General features: G+C 51.1%; 1 protein-coding gene across 1 annotated transcript in view; it reads right to left on the reverse strand.

Annotated features, from left to right (window-relative positions):
- Positions 1-4,460, reverse strand: part of FAM171A2 (family with sequence similarity 171 member A2) — a 45,339-nt gene extending 40,879 nt beyond the window's left edge. The window contains exon 1 of the mRNA XM_060255268.1: positions 4,325-4,460. Within this exon, the coding sequence (XP_060111251.1) occupies positions 4,325-4,460 (136 nt within the window). The remainder of the gene's footprint in view (positions 1-4,324) is intronic.
- Between the last annotated feature and the right edge of the window lie 16,789 nt (positions 4,461-21,249).

The following is a 21,249-nucleotide window of genomic DNA, read 5'->3' on the forward strand; positions in this document are numbered from 1 at the left end:
TTATTATTATTATTATTATTATTATTATTATTATGCCTGCATCTCGCAAGCTTGACATGCCACCTTCATCCAGCCACTGGCAGAGACCAAATGTGTATGAATGGGGCTATGGATAGGATGTCAGCTAGCATGACATGATGACCAGAAGAAAACAGAAGATGCTTGATTGTTAGAAATGGATGCATCTCCCCCAAAAGGAGAAATCCATCACTGAAGTTAAATGAAATACTGGGGGCGGATCCAATTTTAAAAGAGGAGGGAGATTGCATTTATTCCCCGCCCTTCACTACCTGAAGGGTAGTCTCAGAGCAGTTTACAATCTCCTTTCCCTTCTCCTCCCCATAGCAGAAACTGCTCTTGAGAGGAACAGCTGTTAGAACTTGTGACTGACTCAAGGTCACATCAGCAAGTGCATGTGGAGGAGTGGGGAATCAAAACTGGTTCTCCCAGATAAGAGTCCGTGCGCTTAACCACTACACCAAAGTCAGTTTGGTGTAGTGGTTAAGTGTGCAGACTCTTATCTGGGAGAACCGGGTTTGATTCCCCACTCCTCCACTTGCACCTGCTAGCATGGCCTTGGGTCAGCCATAGCTCTGGCAGAGGTTGTCCTTGAAAGGGCAGCTGCTGTGAGAGCCCTCTCCAGCCCCACCCACCTCACAGGGTGTCTATTGTGGGGGAGGAAGATAAAGGAGATTGTGAGCCGCTCTGAGACTCTTCGGAGTGGAGGGCGGGATATAAATCCAATATCTTCTTCAAACTGAAATCTGAAGCTTTCAGCTAAAGAGGGAGCAACTCAAATAAACTCCAACCTCTTTTCCACGTTTTGCTTTCTCATTCTCTGCTTTAGAGAAGTAGTAAGTGAGGTGGAAGGGTCAGGGACTCTGGGACTGTATGCCAGGGCGAGGCAACACAACGTTAAGAAGGATAAAGACAAGTTGGAATGGGTCACAGGAGAGCAATGAAAATGGCGAGGGGTCTGGAACAGTTATATATAGGATGGTGTAGAGCTCTATTCTGTGGCCCCAGAACCAATGGGTTGAAATTAAATTGAAAGAGTTTTCAACTAAACATTAGGAAGAACTTCCTCACCATTAGAGCAGTTCCTCAGTGGAACATGCTTCCTCGGGAGATGGTGGGCTCTCCTTCCTTGGAGGTTTGTAAACAGAGGCTAGATGGCCATCTGACAGTTATGCTGAGCCAGTTTGGTGTAGTGGTTAAGACTCTTATCTGGGAGAACTGGGCTTGATTCCCCACTCCTTCACATGCACCTCCTGATGTGATCTTGAGTCAGCCACAAGTTCTCACAGAGCTGTTCCTCTCAAGAGCAATTTTGTCAGAGCTCTCTCAGCTCCACCCACCTCTCAGGGTGTCTGTTGTGAGGATGGGAAGGGAAAGGAGATCGTAAGCCGCTCTGAGACTGCTTCAGGTAGTGAAGCGAGGGGTATAAAGCCAATCTCTTCTTCTTCTTGTGTGAACATAGGCAGATGATAGGAAGGACATAAGAGAAGCCATGTTGGATCAGGCCAATGGCCCATCCAGTCCAACACTCTGTGTTACACAGTGGCCAATATATGTGTTTGTGTGTGTGTGTGTATACACACACACCACATATACATACATACATACACACACACACACATATATATACACTGTGGCTAATAGCCACTGATGGACCTCTGCTCCATATTTTTATCTAAACCCCTCTTGAAGGTGGCTATGCTTGTGGCCGCCACCACCTCCTGTGGCAGTGAATTCCACATGTTAATCACCCTTTGGGTGAAGAAGTACTTCCTTTTATCCGTTTTAACCTGTCTGCTCAGCAATTTCATTGAATGCCCACGAGTTCTTGTATTGTGAGAAAGGGAGAAAAGTACTTCTTTCTCTACTTTCTCCATCCCATGCATAATCTTGTAAACCTCTCTCATGTCATCCCACAGGACAGCCGGAAGGGTTGCATCCAATGCTCTCTCTAAGCTATGGAGACTTGTGAGCAAAAATTCTAATTTGTGAGCTACCGGCATTAAAGTTGTGAGCGAGTGATTTGGCTACTACATATATCAGTGTGCTCTGGGGCCATTTTTTCAGAGCTAAGACAAAAATGTGCGAGCCAGAGACCAAAAAACTGTGAACTAGCTCACACTAACTTAGCTTAGAGGGAACACTCGTTGCATGAGTGCTTAGTTTTCATGGTCCTTTTTCACACGCCCAAGGAAATGCTGTTTGCCACTTTGGAGTCAGTCAGCAATTTTTCTCCAGGCCAGTTTGGCCAAGGACCCTGGAAGTATTTTGCCATTTTCTGGGCATGGAGCAGGGGTCACTGAGGTTTTGGTGGTGGGGGGGGGGGGAGGTATTTGTGAATTTCCTGTATAGTTCAAGTAGTTGGACTAGATGACCCTGGAGGTCTCTTCCAACTCTATGATTCTATGAACCCGCTGAATCCCCCGCCTTGTCTACTTCTGTGTGTTTTCTCTGGAGCAAATCCTATTTAGTTCAATGGGTCTTACTTGCCAGGCAACCTATGCCCACTTACCCGGGAGTAAGCCCTGTTGAAAGCAAAGACTAACTTTGGAGTAGGTATGCAGAGGACTGTACATTCTGACAGGGCTGTGAAAGACGCGCATGAATACTTAGCGTTGTTTAAAATTAGATTTTAATTTTAATAAATAGATCGAGTAGCCTTTTGGGTTAGTCAAGCCGATTTTGCTGTGTCTAAGTCTCTGCCAGTGGGGGTAGCTTTACCATAACAGGTGTCTAATAATGGTTAAATCTTGGACATGAAAAGCTCCATCCAGAAGAAACTGCCTTTCAGCATTTGCTCAGAGTTGGAAGATGACGAAGATTTAGCTGCTTAAACTAGCCAAAATAATGCACGCAGGCCCTCGTAGTCCAAAACACAAATATGATGCATCTTATCTAAAGTTTGGTTTCATTAGCCCTGTCCCAGAAGAGGACAAACCACCAGGTAGGCTTTATCCTGAAGCGCTGGCTAATATTTGTACCAAACCGTCGGAGTGATGTGACACCAGAAAACCGAGCAGAATAAAACCGTAACGAAACCAAAGGAGTCTTCCTGAGCAATCACGACCCAATAAAACAGCAGCAGCAGCAGCAACCGTTATTTAAAATTTGTTGAAGTAAAAACGCATCCAAACAATAGCTGCCAAAACCCTACATACACAATTCATGCGACAATCAGTGGGTCACCATACCAAGAAAATATGAACTTGTGGGTCCCTGTACCAAGAAGGGTGGGGAACTAATTCACATATATGAACATCTGAAGCTGCCTTCTACTGACTCAGACCTTCCGTCTATCCAAGTCAGTATTGACTACTCAGACTGGCAGCAGCTCTCCAGGGTCTCAAGTGGAGGTTTTCCACACCTATTTGCCTGGACCCTTTTGAGTTGGAGATGCTGAGGACTGAACCTGGAACCTTCTGCTTCCCAAGAAGATGCTCTACCACTGAGCCACCCTCCCTCCCCTAATGCCCTAGGGCCCACCCCATGTTCCAGCCAAGGCTCCTTGGGGAAGGCGTCAGGCACCTAGAAGGAAGCTGAGGAGGGGGATTAAGCCACTGTGGAAAAATACAGCTGCCTGCGGAAGGGAGGCCTAGATTAAAGCTCACGGAAGGGAGAAAGGAACACCCATGCCGGAGCCTGGGCAGGCCAAAGACGCCCGGAAGAGACACAGAAAGTTGGGGTCAGCCTGTGCGCGACCTGGGAGATACAGCAACAGGATCTGCCATCTTTCCTTTGTTTCCAAAGCCCTGGGCGAGGGGAGGCATCCGAGCGGGCAAAAGAGGTGTCACCCTCCCCCAGCATCCTTTCCCTTTCACCCACCTGCACCCTAAGGCCTGAAAGGGGGGGGGGTTGGAATGACCTCTACCTGCATGCTCCCCCCCCCCCTCCATAGAGCAAAAAAAGCTGCTTTGGGGGGAAAAGAAACCTGGATGGGGGGAGTGGGTGGTGGGGAGGGCTGAAGGACCCCCCTCCCCAGCAACCCCCGCCTGATGCCATGCAGGGGCCCCTCCTCGGACGCTGCTTTCTGGGCAAGCAGCGCAATCCTGCCTAACAACAGAGGCCGCCGCGGAGGGGGCCCTGCCCTGCCCTGCCCAGCCAGACCCCCGCCGGCCGCCCCCAAGGTGCAGACGGCGCCGAGGGGGGGCGCCCAGCTGGGGCCAAGGCGCGCAAAGGGCGGGATGCAGCAGAGGCACGCCCCTCCCGGCCTCGAGCGCTGCAAAGCGGGCGGCAGACAATGGGGCCGCCGGGGAAGGCGCGCGCGGAGCCTCCCGCCCTCCCTGCCCTTCCCTTCCCGGCTGCTCACCCTGCGGGCTGCGAGGCTCCGGAGCCGCCGCCGGCTGTTGCTGCAGCGCCTTCCCCCGCGCCGGCCAGCCGGAGCCCACGAGCAGCGGCAGCAGGAGGGCCAGGCGCATGGCCGCAGCCCGCGCCCCCCGCACCATCCTGCCGGCCGGCCTCCCCGCGGCGCCGCCTAGCCGCCCATGCCGCGCCCGCCCCCCGCACGCTCCGCTCCTCCGCTCCGCTCTGCTCCGCGAGGCTCTCGGCGCGCCTAAGGAGGGCGGCGGCGGCGGCGGCTGCAAAGCCTCCTCCTCCCCGCCAGGCAGCCCGGCCCGCCCCAGCCCAGCCCAGCGCGCACCGGCGCCACGGCTCCACCTGCTGGAACCACGCGGCACCTCACAAGAACAGAACAGAAGAGGAGCCCTGTTGGATCAGGCCACTGGCCCCTCCACTCCAACACATAAGAACATAAGAGAAGCCCTGTGGGATCAGGCCAGTGGCCCCTCCAGTCCAACACTCTATGTCACATAAGAGAAGCCCTGTTGGATCAGGCCAATGGCCCATCCAGTCCAACACTCTGTGTCACATAAGAGAAGCCCTGTTGGATCAGGCCAGTGGCCCCTCCAGTCCAACACTCTGTGTCGCATAAGAGAAGCCCTGTTGGATCAGGCCAGTGGCCCATCCAGTCCAACACTCTATGTCACATAAGAGAAGCCCTGTTGGATCAGGCCAGTGGCCCATCCAGTCCAACACTCTGTGTCACATAAGAGAAGCCCTGTGGGATCAGGCCAGTGGCCCCTCCAGTCCAACACTCTGTGTCACATAAGAGAAGCCCTGTTGGATCAGGCCAGTGGCCCATCCAGTCCAACACTCTATGTCACATAAGAGAAGCCCTGTTGGATCAGGCCAGTGGCCCATCCAGTCCAACACTCTGTGTCACATAAGAGAAGCCCTGTGGGATCAGGCCAGTGGCCCCTCCAGTCCAACACTCTGTGTCGCATAAGAGAAGCCCTGTTGGATCAGGCCAGTGGCCCATCCAGTCCAACACTCTGTGTCACATAAGAGAAGCCCTGTTGGATCAGGCCAGTGGCCCCTCCAGTCCAACACTCTGTGTCGCATAAGAGAAGCCCTGTTGGATCAGGCCAGTGGCCCATCCAGTCCAACACTCTGTGTCACATAAGAACATCAGAGAAGCCCTGTTGGATCAGGCCAGTGGCCCCTCCAGTCCAACACTCTGTGTCACATAAGAGAAGCCCTGTTGGATCAGGCCAGTGGCCCTTCCAGTCCAACACTCTGTGTCGCATAAGAGAAGCCCTGTTGGATCAGGCCAGTGGCCCATCCAGTCCAACACTCTGTGTCACATAAGAACATAAGAGAAGCCACGTTGGATCAGGCCAGTGGCCCATCCAATCCAACACTCTGTGTCACATAAGAACATCAGAGAAGCCCTGTTGGATCAGGCCAGTGGCCCCTCCAGTCCAACACTCTGTGTCACATAAGAGAAGCCCTGTTGGATCAGGCCAGTGGCCCTTCCAGTCCAACACTCTGTGTCGCATAAGAGAAGCCCTGTTGGATCAGGCCAGTGGCCCATCCAGTCCAACACTCTGTGTCACATAAGAACATCAGAGAAGCCCTGTTGGATCAGGCCAGTGGCCCCTCCAGTCCAACACTCTGTGTCACATAAGAGAAGCCCTGTTGGATCAGGCCAGTGGCCCCTCCAGTCCAACACTCTATGTCACATAAGAGAAGCCCTGTTGGATCAGGCCAGTGGCCCATCCAGTCCAACACTCTGTGTCACATAAGAACATCAGAGAAGCCCTGTTGGATCAGGCCAGTGGCCCTTCCAGTCCAACACTCTGTGTCACATAAGAGAAGCCCTGTTGGATCAGGCCAGTGGCCCTTCCAGTCCAGCACTCTGTGTCGCATCAGAGAAGCCCTGTTGGATCAGGCCAGTGGCCCATCCAGTCCAACACTCTGTGTCACATAAGAGAAGCCCTGTTGGATCAGGCCAATGGCCCTTCCAGTCCAGCACTCTGTGTCGCATAAGAACATAAGAGAAGCCCTGTTGGATCAGGCCAGCGGCCCCTCCAGTCCAACACTCTGTGTCACATAAGAGAAGCCCTGTTGGATCAGGCCAGTGGCCCCTCCAGTCCAACACTCTGTGTCACATAAGAGAAGCCCTGTTGGATCAGGCCAGTGGCCCATCCAGTCCAACACTCTGTGTCACATAAGAGAAGCCCTGTTGGATCAGGCCAGTGGCCCTTCCAGTCCAGCACTCTGTGTCGCATAAGAGAAGCCCTGTTGGATCAGGCCAGTGGCCCATCCAGTCCAACACTCTGTGTCACATAAGAACATCAGAGAAGCCCTGTTGGATCAGGCCATTGGCCCATCCAGTCCAACACTCTGTGTCACATAAGAGAAGCCCTGTTGGATCAGGCCAATGGCCCTTCCAGTCCAGCACTCTGTGTCGCATAAGAGAAGCCCTGTTGGATCAGGCCAGTGGCCCATCCAGTCCAACACTCTGTGTCACATAAGAACATCAGAGAAGCCCTGTTGGATCAGGCCAGTGGCCCCTCCAGTCCAACACTCTGTGTCACATAAGAACATAAGAGAAGCCCTGTTGGATCAGGCCAATGGCCCTTCCAGTCCAGCACTCTGTGTCGCATAAGAGAAGCCCTGTTGGATCAGGCCAATGGCCCATCCAGTCCAACACTCTGTGTCACATAAGAACATCAGAGAAGCCCTGTTGGATCAGGCCAGTGGCCCCTCCAGTCCAGCACTCTGTGTCCCATAAGAACATAAGAGAAGCCATGTTGGATCAGGCCAATTACCCATCCAGTCCTACACTCTGTGTCACAGAAGAACATAAGAGAAGCCATGTTGGATCAGGCCAGTGGCCCATCCAGTCCAACACTCTGTGTCACATAAGAGAAGCCCTGTTGGATCAGGCCAATGGCCCTTCCAGTCCAGCACTCTGTGTCGCATAAGAGAAGCCCTGTTGGATCAGGCCAGTGGCCCTTCCAGTCCAGCACTCTGTGTCGCATCAGAGAAGCCCTGTTGGATCAGGCCAGTGGCCCATCCAGTCCAACACTCTGTGTCACATAAGAGAAGCCCTGTTGGATCAGGCCAATGGCCCTTCCAGTCCAGCACTCTGTGTCGCATAAGAACATAAGAGAAGCCCTGTTGGATCAGGCCAGCGGCCCCTCCAGTCCAACACTCTGTGTCACATAAGAACATAAGGGAAGCCCTGTTGGATCAGGCCACTGGCCCTTCCAGTCCAGCACTCTGTGTCGCATAAGAGAAGCCCTGTTGGATCAGGCCAGTGGCCCCTCCAGTCCAACACTCTGTGTCACAGAAGAACATCAGAGAAGCCATGTGGGATCAGGCCAATGGCCCACCCAGTCCAACACTCTGTGTCATGGAAGAACATAAGAGAAGCCATGTTGGATCAGGCCAGTGGCCCCTCCAGTCCAACACTCTGTGTCACATAAGAACATAAGAGAAGCCATGTTGGATCAGGCCAGTGGCCCCTCCAGTCCAACACTCTGTGTCACAGAAGAACATCAGAGAAGCAATGTGGGATCAGGCCAGTGGCCCCTCCAGTCCAACACTCTGTGTCACATAAGAGAAGCCATGTTGGATCAGGCCAGTGGCCCATCCAGTCCAACACTCTGTGTCACATAAGAGAAGCCATGCTGGATCAGGCCAGTGGCCCCTCCAGTCCAGCACTCTGTGTCACATAAGAACATAAGAGAAGCCCTGTTGGATCAGGCCAGTGGCCCCTCCACTCCAACACTCTGTGTCACATAAGAACATAAGAGAAGCCCTGTTGGATCAGGCCAGTGGCCCCTCCAGTCCAGCACTCTGTGTCCCATAAGAACATAAGAGAAGCCATGTTGGAGCAGGCCAATTACCCATCCAGTCCTACACTCTGTGTCACAGAAGAACATAAGAGAAGCCATGTTGGATCAGGCCAAAGGCCCATCCAGTCCAACACTCTGTGTCACATAAGAACATAAGAGAAGCCATGTTGGATCAGGCCAAAGGCCCATCCAGTCCAAAACTCTGTGTCACATAAGAACATAAGAGAAGCCATGTTGGATCAGGCCAAAGGCCCATCCAGTTCAACACTCTGTGTCACATAAGAACATAAGAGAAGCCATGTTGGATCAGGCCAGTGGCCCCTCCAGTCCAACACTCTGTGTCACAGAAGAACATAAGAGAAGCCCTGTTGGATCAGGCCAATGGCCCCTCCAGTCCAACACTCTGTGTCACAGAAGAACATAAGAGAAGCCATGCTGGATCAGGCCAGTGGCCCCTCCAGTCCAACACTCTGTGTCACAGAAGAACATAAGAGAAGCCCTGTTGGATCAGGCCAATGGCCCCTCCAGTCCAACACTCTGTGTCACATAAGAGAAGCCATGTTGGATCAGGCCAGTGGCCCATCCAGTCCAACACTCTGTGTCACATAAGAGAAGCCATGCTGGATCAGGCCAGTGGCCCCTCCAGTCCAGCACTCTGTGTCACATAAGAACATAAGAGAAGCCCTGTTGGATCAGGCCAGTGGCCCCTCCACTCCAACACTCTGTGTCACATAAGAACATAAGAGAAGCCCTGTTGGATCAGGCCAGTGGCCCCTCCAGTCCAGCACTCTGTGTCCCATAAGAACATAAGAGAAGCCATGTTGGAGCAGGCCAATTACCCATCCAGTCCTACACTCTGTGTCACAGAAGAACATAAGAGAAGCCATGTTGGATCAGGCCAAAGGCCCACCCAGTCCAACATTCTGTATCACAGAAGAACATAAGAGAAGCCCTGTTGGATCAGGCCAGTGGCCCCTCCAGTCCAACACTCCGTGTCACATAAGAACAGAAGAAAAGCCCTGTTGGATCAGGCCAGTGGCCCATCCAGTCCAACACTCTGTGTCACATAAGAGAAGCCCTGTTGGATCAGGCCAGTGGCCCTTCCAGTCCAGCACTCTGTGTCGCATAAGAGAAGCCCTGTTGGATCAGGCCAGTGGCCCATCCAGTCCAACACTCTGTGTCACATAAGAACATCAGAGAAGCCCTGTTGGATCAGGCCATTGGCCCATCCAGTCCAACACTCTGTGTCACATAAGAGAAGCCCTGTTGGATCAGGCCAATGGCCCTTCCAGTCCAGCACTCTGTGTCGCATAAGAGAAGCCCTGTTGGATCAGGCCAGTGGCCCATCCAGTCCAACACTCTGTGTCACATAAGAACATCAGAGAAGCCCTGTTGGATCAGGCCAGTGGCCCCTCCAGTCCAACACTCTGTGTCACATAAGAACATAAGAGAAGCCCTGTTGGATCAGGCCAATGGCCCTTCCAGTCCAGCACTCTGTGTCGCATAAGAGAAGCCCTGTTGGATCAGGCCAATGGCCCATCCAGTCCAACACTCTGTGTCACATAAGAACATCAGAGAAGCCCTGTTGGATCAGGCCAGTGGCCCCTCCAGTCCAGCACTCTGTGTCCCATAAGAACATAAGAGAAGCCATGTTGGATCAGGCCAATTACCCATCCAGTCCTACACTCTGTGTCACAGAAGAACATAAGAGAAGCCATGTTGGATCAGGCCAGTGGCCCATCCAGTCCAACACTCTGTGTCACATAAGAGAAGCCCTGTTGGATCAGGCCAATGGCCCTTCCAGTCCAGCACTCTGTGTCGCATAAGAGAAGCCCTGTTGGATCAGGCCAGTGGCCCTTCCAGTCCAGCACTCTGTGTCGCATCAGAGAAGCCCTGTTGGATCAGGCCAGTGGCCCATCCAGTCCAACACTCTGTGTCACATAAGAGAAGCCCTGTTGGATCAGGCCAATGGCCCTTCCAGTCCAGCACTCTGTGTCGCATAAGAACATAAGAGAAGCCCTGTTGGATCAGGCCAGCGGCCCCTCCAGTCCAACACTCTGTGTCACATAAGAACATAAGGGAAGCCCTGTTGGATCAGGCCACTGGCCCTTCCAGTCCAGCACTCTGTGTCGCATAAGAGAAGCCCTGTTGGATCAGGCCAGTGGCCCCTCCAGTCCAACACTCTGTGTCACAGAAGAACATCAGAGAAGCCATGTGGGATCAGGCCAATGGCCCACCCAGTCCAACACTCTGTGTCATGGAAGAACATAAGAGAAGCCATGTTGGATCAGGCCAGTGGCCCCTCCAGTCCAACACTCTGTGTCACATAAGAACATAAGAGAAGCCATGTTGGATCAGGCCAGTGGCCCCTCCAGTCCAACACTCTGTGTCACAGAAGAACATCAGAGAAGCAATGTGGGATCAGGCCAGTGGCCCCTCCAGTCCAACACTCTGTGTCACATAAGAGAAGCCATGTTGGATCAGGCCAGTGGCCCATCCAGTCCAACACTCTGTGTCACATAAGAGAAGCCATGCTGGATCAGGCCAGTGGCCCCTCCAGTCCAGCACTCTGTGTCACATAAGAACATAAGAGAAGCCCTGTTGGATCAGGCCAGTGGCCCCTCCACTCCAACACTCTGTGTCACATAAGAACATAAGAGAAGCCCTGTTGGATCAGGCCAGTGGCCCCTCCAGTCCAGCACTCTGTGTCCCATAAGAACATAAGAGAAGCCATGTTGGAGCAGGCCAATTACCCATCCAGTCCTACACTCTGTGTCACAGAAGAACATAAGAGAAGCCATGTTGGATCAGGCCAAAGGCCCATCCAGTCCAACACTCTGTGTCACATAAGAACATAAGAGAAGCCATGTTGGATCAGGCCAAAGGCCCATCCAGTCCAAAACTCTGTGTCACATAAGAACATAAGAGAAGCCATGTTGGATCAGGCCAAAGGCCCATCCAGTTCAACACTCTGTGTCACATAAGAACATAAGAGAAGCCATGTTGGATCAGGCCAGTGGCCCCTCCAGTCCAACACTCTGTGTCACAGAAGAACATAAGAGAAGCCCTGTTGGATCAGGCCAATGGCCCCTCCAGTCCAACACTCTGTGTCACAGAAGAACATAAGAGAAGCCATGCTGGATCAGGCCAGTGGCCCCTCCAGTCCAACACTCTGTGTCACAGAAGAACATAAGAGAAGCCCTGTTGGATCAGGCCAATGGCCCCTCCAGTCCAACACTCTGTGTCACATAAGAGAAGCCATGTTGGATCAGGCCAGTGGCCCATCCAGTCCAACACTCTGTGTCACATAAGAGAAGCCATGCTGGATCAGGCCAGTGGCCCCTCCAGTCCAGCACTCTGTGTCACATAAGAACATAAGAGAAGCCCTGTTGGATCAGGCCAGTGGCCCCTCCACTCCAACACTCTGTGTCACATAAGAACATAAGAGAAGCCCTGTTGGATCAGGCCAGTGGCCCCTCCAGTCCAGCACTCTGTGTCCCATAAGAACATAAGAGAAGCCATGTTGGAGCAGGCCAATTACCCATCCAGTCCTACACTCTGTGTCACAGAAGAACATAAGAGAAGCCATGTTGGATCAGGCCAAAGGCCCACCCAGTCCAACATTCTGTATCACAGAAGAACATAAGAGAAGCCCTGTTGGATCAGGCCAGTGGCCCCTCCAGTCCAACACTCCGTGTCACATAAGAACAGAAGAAAAGCCCTGTTGGATCAGGCCAATGGCCCCTCCAGTCCAACACTCTGTGTCACATAAGAACATAAGAGAAGCCATGTTGGATCAGGCCAATTACCCATCCAGTCCTACACTCTGTGTCACAGAAGAACATAAGAGAAGCCCTGTTGGATCAGGCCAATGGCCCTTCCAGTCCAGCACTCTGTGTCGCATAAGAGAAGCCCTGTTGGATCAGGCCAGTGGCCCTTCCAGTCCAGCACTCTGTGTCGCATCAGAGAAGCCCTGTTGGATCAGGCCAGTGGCCCATCCAGTCCAACACTCTGTGTCACATAAGAGAAGCCCTGTTGGATCAGGCCAATGGCCCTTCCAGTCCAGCACTCTGTGTCGCATAAGAACATAAGAGAAGCCCTGTTGGATCAGGCCAGCGGCCCCTCCAGTCCAACACTCTGTGTCACATAAGAACATAAGGGAAGCCCTGTTGGATCAGGCCACTGGCCCTTCCAGTCCAGCACTCTGTGTCGCATAAGAGAAGCCCTGTTGGATCAGGCCAGTGGCCCCTCCAGTCCAACACTCTGTGTCACAGAAGAACATCAGAGAAGCCATGTGGGATCAGGCCAATGGCCCACCCAGTCCAACACTCTGTGTCATGGAAGAACATAAGAGAAGCCATGTTGGATCAGGCCAGTGGCCCCTCCAGTCCAACACTCTGTGTCACATAAGAACATAAGAGAAGCCATGTTGGATCAGGCCAGTGGCCCCTCCAGTCCAACACTCTGTGTCACAGAAGAACATCAGAGAAGCAATGTGGGATCAGGCCAGTGGCCCCTCCAGTCCAACACTCTGTGTCACATAAGAGAAGCCATGTTGGATCAGGCCAGTGGCCCATCCAGTCCAACACTCTGTGTCACATAAGAGAAGCCATGCTGGATCAGGCCAGTGGCCCCTCCAGTCCAGCACTCTGTGTCACATAAGAACATAAGAGAAGCCCTGTTGGATCAGGCCAGTGGCCCCTCCACTCCAACACTCTGTGTCACATAAGAACATAAGAGAAGCCCTGTTGGATCAGGCCAGTGGCCCCTCCAGTCCAGCACTCTGTGTCCCATAAGAACATAAGAGAAGCCATGTTGGAGCAGGCCAATTACCCATCCAGTCCTACACTCTGTGTCACAGAAGAACATAAGAGAAGCCATGTTGGATCAGGCCAAAGGCCCATCCAGTCCAACACTCTGTGTCACATAAGAACATAAGAGAAGCCATGTTGGATCAGGCCAAAGGCCCATCCAGTCCAAAACTCTGTGTCACATAAGAACATAAGAGAAGCCATGTTGGATCAGGCCAAAGGCCCATCCAGTTCAACACTCTGTGTCACATAAGAACATAAGAGAAGCCATGTTGGATCAGGCCAGTGGCCCCTCCAGTCCAACACTCTGTGTCACAGAAGAACATAAGAGAAGCCCTGTTGGATCAGGCCAATGGCCCCTCCAGTCCAACACTCTGTGTCACAGAAGAACATAAGAGAAGCCATGCTGGATCAGGCCAGTGGCCCCTCCAGTCCAACACTCTGTGTCACAGAAGAACATAAGAGAAGCCCTGTTGGATCAGGCCAATGGCCCCTCCAGTCCAACACTCTGTGTCACATAAGAGAAGCCATGTTGGATCAGGCCAGTGGCCCATCCAGTCCAACACTCTGTGTCACATAAGAGAAGCCATGCTGGATCAGGCCAGTGGCCCCTCCAGTCCAGCACTCTGTGTCACATAAGAACATAAGAGAAGCCCTGTTGGATCAGGCCAGTGGCCCCTCCACTCCAACACTCTGTGTCACATAAGAACATAAGAGAAGCCCTGTTGGATCAGGCCAGTGGCCCCTCCAGTCCAGCACTCTGTGTCCCATAAGAACATAAGAGAAGCCATGTTGGAGCAGGCCAATTACCCATCCAGTCCTACACTCTGTGTCACAGAAGAACATAAGAGAAGCCATGTTGGATCAGGCCAAAGGCCCACCCAGTCCAACATTCTGTATCACAGAAGAACATAAGAGAAGCCCTGTTGGATCAGGCCAGTGGCCCCTCCAGTCCAACACTCCGTGTCACATAAGAACAGAAGAAAAGCCCTGTTGGATCAGGCCAGTGGCCCATCCAGTCCAACACTCTGTGTCACATAAGAGAAGCCCTGTTGGATCAGGCCAGTGGCCCTTCCAGTCCAGCACTCTGTGTCGCATAAGAGAAGCCCTGTTGGATCAGGCCAGTGGCCCATCCAGTCCAACACTCTGTGTCACATAAGAACATCAGAGAAGCCCTGTTGGATCAGGCCATTGGCCCATCCAGTCCAACACTCTGTGTCACATAAGAGAAGCCCTGTTGGATCAGGCCAATGGCCCTTCCAGTCCAGCACTCTGTGTCGCATAAGAGAAGCCCTGTTGGATCAGGCCAGTGGCCCATCCAGTCCAACACTCTGTGTCACATAAGAACATCAGAGAAGCCCTGTTGGATCAGGCCAGTGGCCCCTCCAGTCCAACACTCTGTGTCACATAAGAACATAAGAGAAGCCCTGTTGGATCAGGCCAATGGCCCTTCCAGTCCAGCACTCTGTGTCGCATAAGAGAAGCCCTGTTGGATCAGGCCAATGGCCCATCCAGTCCAACACTCTGTGTCACATAAGAACATCAGAGAAGCCCTGTTGGATCAGGCCAGTGGCCCCTCCAGTCCAGCACTCTGTGTCCCATAAGAACATAAGAGAAGCCATGTTGGATCAGGCCAATTACCCATCCAGTCCTACACTCTGTGTCACAGAAGAACATAAGAGAAGCCATGTTGGATCAGGCCAGTGGCCCATCCAGTCCAACACTCTGTGTCACATAAGAGAAGCCCTGTTGGATCAGGCCAATGGCCCTTCCAGTCCAGCACTCTGTGTCGCATAAGAGAAGCCCTGTTGGATCAGGCCAGTGGCCCTTCCAGTCCAGCACTCTGTGTCGCATCAGAGAAGCCCTGTTGGATCAGGCCAGTGGCCCATCCAGTCCAACACTCTGTGTCACATAAGAGAAGCCCTGTTGGATCAGGCCAATGGCCCTTCCAGTCCAGCACTCTGTGTCGCATAAGAACATAAGAGAAGCCCTGTTGGATCAGGCCAGCGGCCCCTCCAGTCCAACACTCTGTGTCACATAAGAACATAAGGGAAGCCCTGTTGGATCAGGCCACTGGCCCTTCCAGTCCAGCACTCTGTGTCGCATAAGAGAAGCCCTGTTGGATCAGGCCAGTGGCCCCTCCAGTCCAACACTCTGTGTCACAGAAGAACATCAGAGAAGCCATGTGGGATCAGGCCAATGGCCCACCCAGTCCAACACTCTGTGTCATGGAAGAACATAAGAGAAGCCATGTTGGATCAGGCCAGTGGCCCCTCCAGTCCAACACTCTGTGTCACATAAGAACATAAGAGAAGCCATGTTGGATCAGGCCAGTGGCCCCTCCAGTCCAACACTCTGTGTCACAGAAGAACATCAGAGAAGCAATGTGGGATCAGGCCAGTGGCCCCTCCAGTCCAACACTCTGTGTCACATAAGAGAAGCCATGTTGGATCAGGCCAGTGGCCCATCCAGTCCAACACTCTGTGTCACATAAGAGAAGCCATGCTGGATCAGGCCAGTGGCCCCTCCAGTCCAGCACTCTGTGTCACATAAGAACATAAGAGAAGCCCTGTTGGATCAGGCCAGTGGCCCCTCCACTCCAACACTCTGTGTCACATAAGAACATAAGAGAAGCCCTGTTGGATCAGGCCAGTGGCCCCTCCAGTCCAGCACTCTGTGTCCCATAAGAACATAAGAGAAGCCATGTTGGAGCAGGCCAATTACCCATCCAGTCCTACACTCTGTGTCACAGAAGAACATAAGAGAAGCCATGTTGGATCAGGCCAAAGGCCCATCCAGTCCAACACTCTGTGTCACATAAGAACATAAGAGAAGCCATGTTGGATCAGGCCAAAGGCCCATCCAGTCCAAAACTCTGTGTCACATAAGAACATAAGAGAAGCCATGTTGGATCAGGCCAAAGGCCCATCCAGTTCAACACTCTGTGTCACATAAGAACATAAGAGAAGCCATGTTGGATCAGGCCAGTGGCCCCTCCAGTCCAACACTCTGTGTCACAGAAGAACATAAGAGAAGCCCTGTTGGATCAGGCCAATGGCCCCTCCAGTCCAACACTCTGTGTCACAGAAGAACATAAGAGAAGCCATGCTGGATCAGGCCAGTGGCCCCTCCAGTCCAACACTCTGTGTCACAGAAGAACATAAGAGAAGCCCTGTTGGATCAGGCCAATGGCCCCTCCAGTCCAACACTCTGTGTCACATAAGAGAAGCCATGTTGGATCAGGCCAGTGGCCCATCCAGTCCAACACTCTGTGTCACATAAGAGAAGCCATGCTGGATCAGGCCAGTGGCCCCTCCAGTCCAGCACTCTGTGTCACATAAGAACATAAGAGAAGCCCTGTTGGATCAGGCCAGTGGCCCCTCCACTCCAACACTCTGTGTCACATAAGAACATAAGAGAAGCCCTGTTGGATCAGGCCAGTGGCCCCTCCAGTCCAGCACTCTGTGTCCCATAAGAACATAAGAGAAGCCATGTTGGAGCAGGCCAATTACCCATCCAGTCCTACACTCTGTGTCACAGAAGAACATAAGAGAAGCCATGTTGGATCAGGCCAAAGGCCCACCCAGTCCAACATTCTGTATCACAGAAGAACATAAGAGAAGCCCTGTTGGATCAGGCCAGTGGCCCCTCCAGTCCAACACTCCGTGTCACATAAGAACAGAAGAAAAGCCCTGTTGGATCAGGCCAATGGCCCCTCCAGTCCAACACTCTGTGTCACATAAGAACATAAGAGAAGCCATGTTGGATCAGGCCAAAGGCCCATCCAGTTCAACACTCTGTGTCACATAAGAACATAAGAGAAGCCATGTTGGATCAGGCCAATGGCCCATCCAGTCCAACACTCTGTGTCACAGAAGAACATAAGAGAAGCCATGCTGGATCAGGCCAGTGGCCCCTCCAGTCCAACACTCTGTGTCACAGAAGAACATAAGAGAAGCCATGTTGGATCAGGCCACTGGCCCCTCCAGTCTAACACTCTGTGTCACATAAGAGAAGCCATGTTGGATCAGGCCAGTGGCCCATCCAGTCCAACACTCTGTGTCACATAAGAGAAGCCATGCTGGATCAGGCCAGTGGCCCCTCCAGTCCAGCACTCTGTGTCACATAAGAACATAAGAGAAGCCCTGTTGGATCAGGCCAGTGGCCCCTCCACTCCAACACTCTGTGTCACATAAGAACATAAGAGAAGCCCTGTTGGATCAGGCCAGTGGCCCCTCCAGTCCAGCACTCTGTGTCCCATAAGAACATAAGAGAAGCCATGTTGGAGCAGGCCAATTACCCATCCAGTCCTACACTCTGTGTCACAGAAGAACATAAGAGAAGCCATGTTGGATCAGTCCAAAGGCCCACCCAGTCCAACATTCTGTATCACAGAAGAACATAAGAGAAGCCCTGTTGGATCAGGCCAGTGGCCCATCCAATCCAACACTCTGTGTCACACAGTGGCCAAAAAACCCAGGAGCCATCAGGAGGTCCACCAGCGGGGCCAGGACACCAGAAACCCTCCCACTGTGCCCCCCAATCACCAAGAATACAGAGCATCACTGCCCCAGACATAAGAACGTAAGAGAAGTCATGTTGCATCAGGCCAATGGCCCATCCAGTCCAAAAAACACAAGGACCAAAAAAACCAGGTGCCATCAGGAGGTCCACCAGTGGGGCCAGGACACTAGAAGCCCTCTCACCGTGCTCCCCCCACAAGCACCAGGGATACAGAGCATCACTGCCCCAGACATCAGAGAAGCCATGTTGGATCAGGCCAATTGCCCCTTCTGTCCAACACTCTGTGTCACACAGTGGCCAAAAATTTATATATATCTATATATATATATATACACACAATGTGGCTAATAGCCACTGAGGGACCTCTGCTCCATATTTTTATCTAACCCCCTCTTGAAGCTGGCTATGCTTGTGGCCGCCACCACCTCCTGTGGCAGTGAATTTCATGTGTTAATCCCCCTTTGGGTGAAGAATGACTTCCTTTTATCCTAAGGTTGCCAATCCCCAGGTGGGGGCAGGGGATCCCCCAGTTTGGAGGCCCTCCCCCCGCTTCTGGGTCGTCAGAAAGCGGGGGGGAGGGGAGGGAAATGTCTGCTGGGAACTATTATTCCCTATGGAGATTTATTCCCATAGAAAACCTTGGAGAATTGACCTGCGGGTATCTGGGGGGGGGCTGTTTTGTGGGGTAGAGGCACCAAATTTTCAGTATAGCATCTAGTGCCTCTCCCCAAAATACCCCCCAAGTTTCAAAAAGATTGGACCAGGGGATCCAATTCTGTGAGCCCCAAAAGAAGGCGCCCCTATCCTTCATTATTTCCTTTGGAAGGAAGGAATTGAAAAGGTGTGCCGTCCCTTTAAATGTGAGGGCCAGAACTCTCTTTGGAGTTCAATGATGCTTGTCACAGCCTTGATCTTGGCTCCACCCCAATGTCTCCTGGCTCCACCCCCAAAGTCTCCTGGCTCCGTCCACCCCCAAAGTCCCCGGATATTTCTTGAATTGGATTTGGCAACCCTATTTTATCTGTTCTAACCCGACTGCTCAGCAATTTCATCGAATGCCCACGAGTTCTTGTATTGTGAGAAAGGGAGAGAAGGACTTCTTTCCCTACCTTCTCCATCCCATGCATAATCTTGTCAACCTCGATCATGTCACCCCACAGTCGACATTTCTGCAAGCGAAAGAGCCCCCAAGCGTTTTAACCTTTCTTCATAGGGAAAGGGTTCCAAATCTGTAATCCTTCTACCTCGGCTCAGCTCCGCTGCACGCCACCTCCTCCTCGCCCTGGAGGCGCCCCCCCCGCCCCACACCATCAGCCCCCAGGAGGGAATGGCGGCTCCTCATCAGACCACAGCGATCAGGGCCCATGAGGGAGGAAAGGGACCTCCAGGGTCATCTAGGCCAGCCCCCCGCAACATGCAGGCAACTCGCAAACGCCTCCCCCTCCATTCACAGGATCTTCATTGCTGTCAGATGCCCATCCAGCCTCTGTTTACGAACCTCCAAGGAAGGAGAGCCCACCACCTCCTGAGGATGCTTTGGAGAGAGGACTCTAGGGGGCATTGCACCCCCCCCCCCACTGAGGTCCCTGTCCTCCCCAGGCTCCACCTCCAAATCTCCAGGAGTTTCCTTGCCTGGAGTTGGCAAACCTGCCCCCTCATCCCCACCCCCACCCCGCCAGAGGGGACCTGGGTGTCCAGCCCCACTGCCGGCTGGTTCCAAGCCAAAGACCCAGCTGGTTTGCTTGGAGAGGGGCAGTAGGCGGGAGGAGCCCCATGGACTGACCCTCTGCCCACCCAGGGTGAAGGTTTGTGGATCAGGGCCCTTATCTGCAGTCCTTCCTTTTTCTGCTTTGCCATTTCTTTGTATATTACTTCCATTGGTGCATCTATCCAGAGTTCTTCATTTTTGCTATTTGTTTTTACTGCCTTATATAGCCCAGCTATTTTTAACCAATATTGTTTACCTATCTCTTCCGTTACTTCCTGTAAGGGTTTAAGATTTCCACTTCTAAACATATCCCCCACTCTGTGATAACCTTTAAGATTTAACATTTCTCACCAATTAATTTCTTGAACTTCCTCATTAACAGTTTTTCCATCTTTTCATGTCTCTCTCTATTTTTTCCATATTTTATCATAATTATCCTTTATCATTTTATCAATATTTTTTTGCAAAACTATACCTAAATATTTAAATTTCTTAACCCCCAATCCTATGTTCATACTCCTATTTATCTCTTGCCTTTCTTCTCTATTTACATTAAAATATATGATTTCTGATTTTACCATGTTGACCCCTAGCCCTGAGCACTTTTCGAAGTCTTCTAGGATAATCTTAACCTCTTTAACTCCCTCTTTAGGGTTTGTCATGATTACTATAATGTCATCTGCAAACAGGTTGAGCTTCATTTCTTCGTTACCTATCCTGTAGCCCTCTATTCTTCCCGAATTTCTAATCCGTTCCGCTAATTGTTCTATTGCTATTATAAATAAGATAAGTGGGCAACCTTGTCTTACTCCTCCTTGTATGGGAAATGCTTGTGAATGTTCATTATTTACTCTTACTTTCGCAATTCCTCCTTTATAAATCTCCTGAGTTGCCTGTAAGAACCCTTTCCCTATCCCTATTTTCTTCAATATTTGCCATAAATACTCATGAGAAAGAGTGTCAAAAGCTTTATAAACATCCAATTTTAATAACCCTATTTTCTTCTGCTGACCATGATATAAGACATTGAGAATATTTCTAATGGGGTGTGCTATAGTTCTACCTTTAAGAAACCCATATTGATCCCCTTTTATGATTTTCGGAATGACTTTCTGTAGTCTATTTGCCAGTATTTTTGCAAAGATCTTGTAATCTTGGTTTAAGAGGCTTATAGGTCTATATGAACCTACTTCTTCCGGATCCTTCTGAGGTTTTAGGATTAATATTATTTCTGTTTCCCTCCACGTATCTGGGGCATTCTTCCCTTTCAAAACTTTGTTAAAGACTACCTGCATTTCGGATGCAACAATCGCCATCATTTCTTTATAAAATTCGCCTGTGAAACCATCTAGCCCTGGCGATTTGCCTTTTTAAAATTCTTTTATAACTTCCCTTATTTCCTGAACTGTAATATTGCCCTCTAGTAATTCTTTCCCTTCTTTCTCCCAAACTAGACTGGTTGTCTCCTGAAACTCTATTGTGGTCTTTTTCTTATATAGATTTTTATAAAAGTTCTCAAAAGCCTTGATGATTTCCTTGAAGCTTTGTGTTGAGTTGTTATTCATTTTTATACTTCTAACCTTCTGTTTTGCTTTTTTGATCTTCAAATAGTTGGCCAATCTTTTTGCTGTGTTAATGCTATTCCTCTGAAAGTCGTTCCTTACCATAATTTCCTTTTTCCATATTGTAGCTATATCTAGTGCCTCCAACTGTTTTTGAATCTCTTTAATTTTGCTTTGTAATATAGGGCAATATTTTACCATTTGTTCCCCTTGTAACTTCTCTAGTTCTTGGAATTTGGTTTGTCTTTTTTTGCACCATTCTCTTTTTATACTCTTTTCTTTCTTTATACAATGACCCCTTATTACCGCTTTGGCAGCATCCCATGGTATATTAGTGGGTACCGTTCCTCTTTTTTCCTTAAAAAATAAGTTTATCTGTGGTTTCATAACTTTTCTGTCCTCTTCTTTTGCCACTATGAAATTGTTATATCTCCAGGGTCTATTTGTTGTGGGTAATTTTAACTCCAATTCAATACTTATGGGAG

This window comes from Heteronotia binoei, chromosome 15, assembly GCF_032191835.1.
Source record: "Heteronotia binoei isolate CCM8104 ecotype False Entrance Well chromosome 15, APGP_CSIRO_Hbin_v1, whole genome shotgun sequence".
NCBI lineage: Eukaryota > Metazoa > Chordata > Lepidosauria > Squamata > Gekkonidae > Heteronotia > Heteronotia binoei.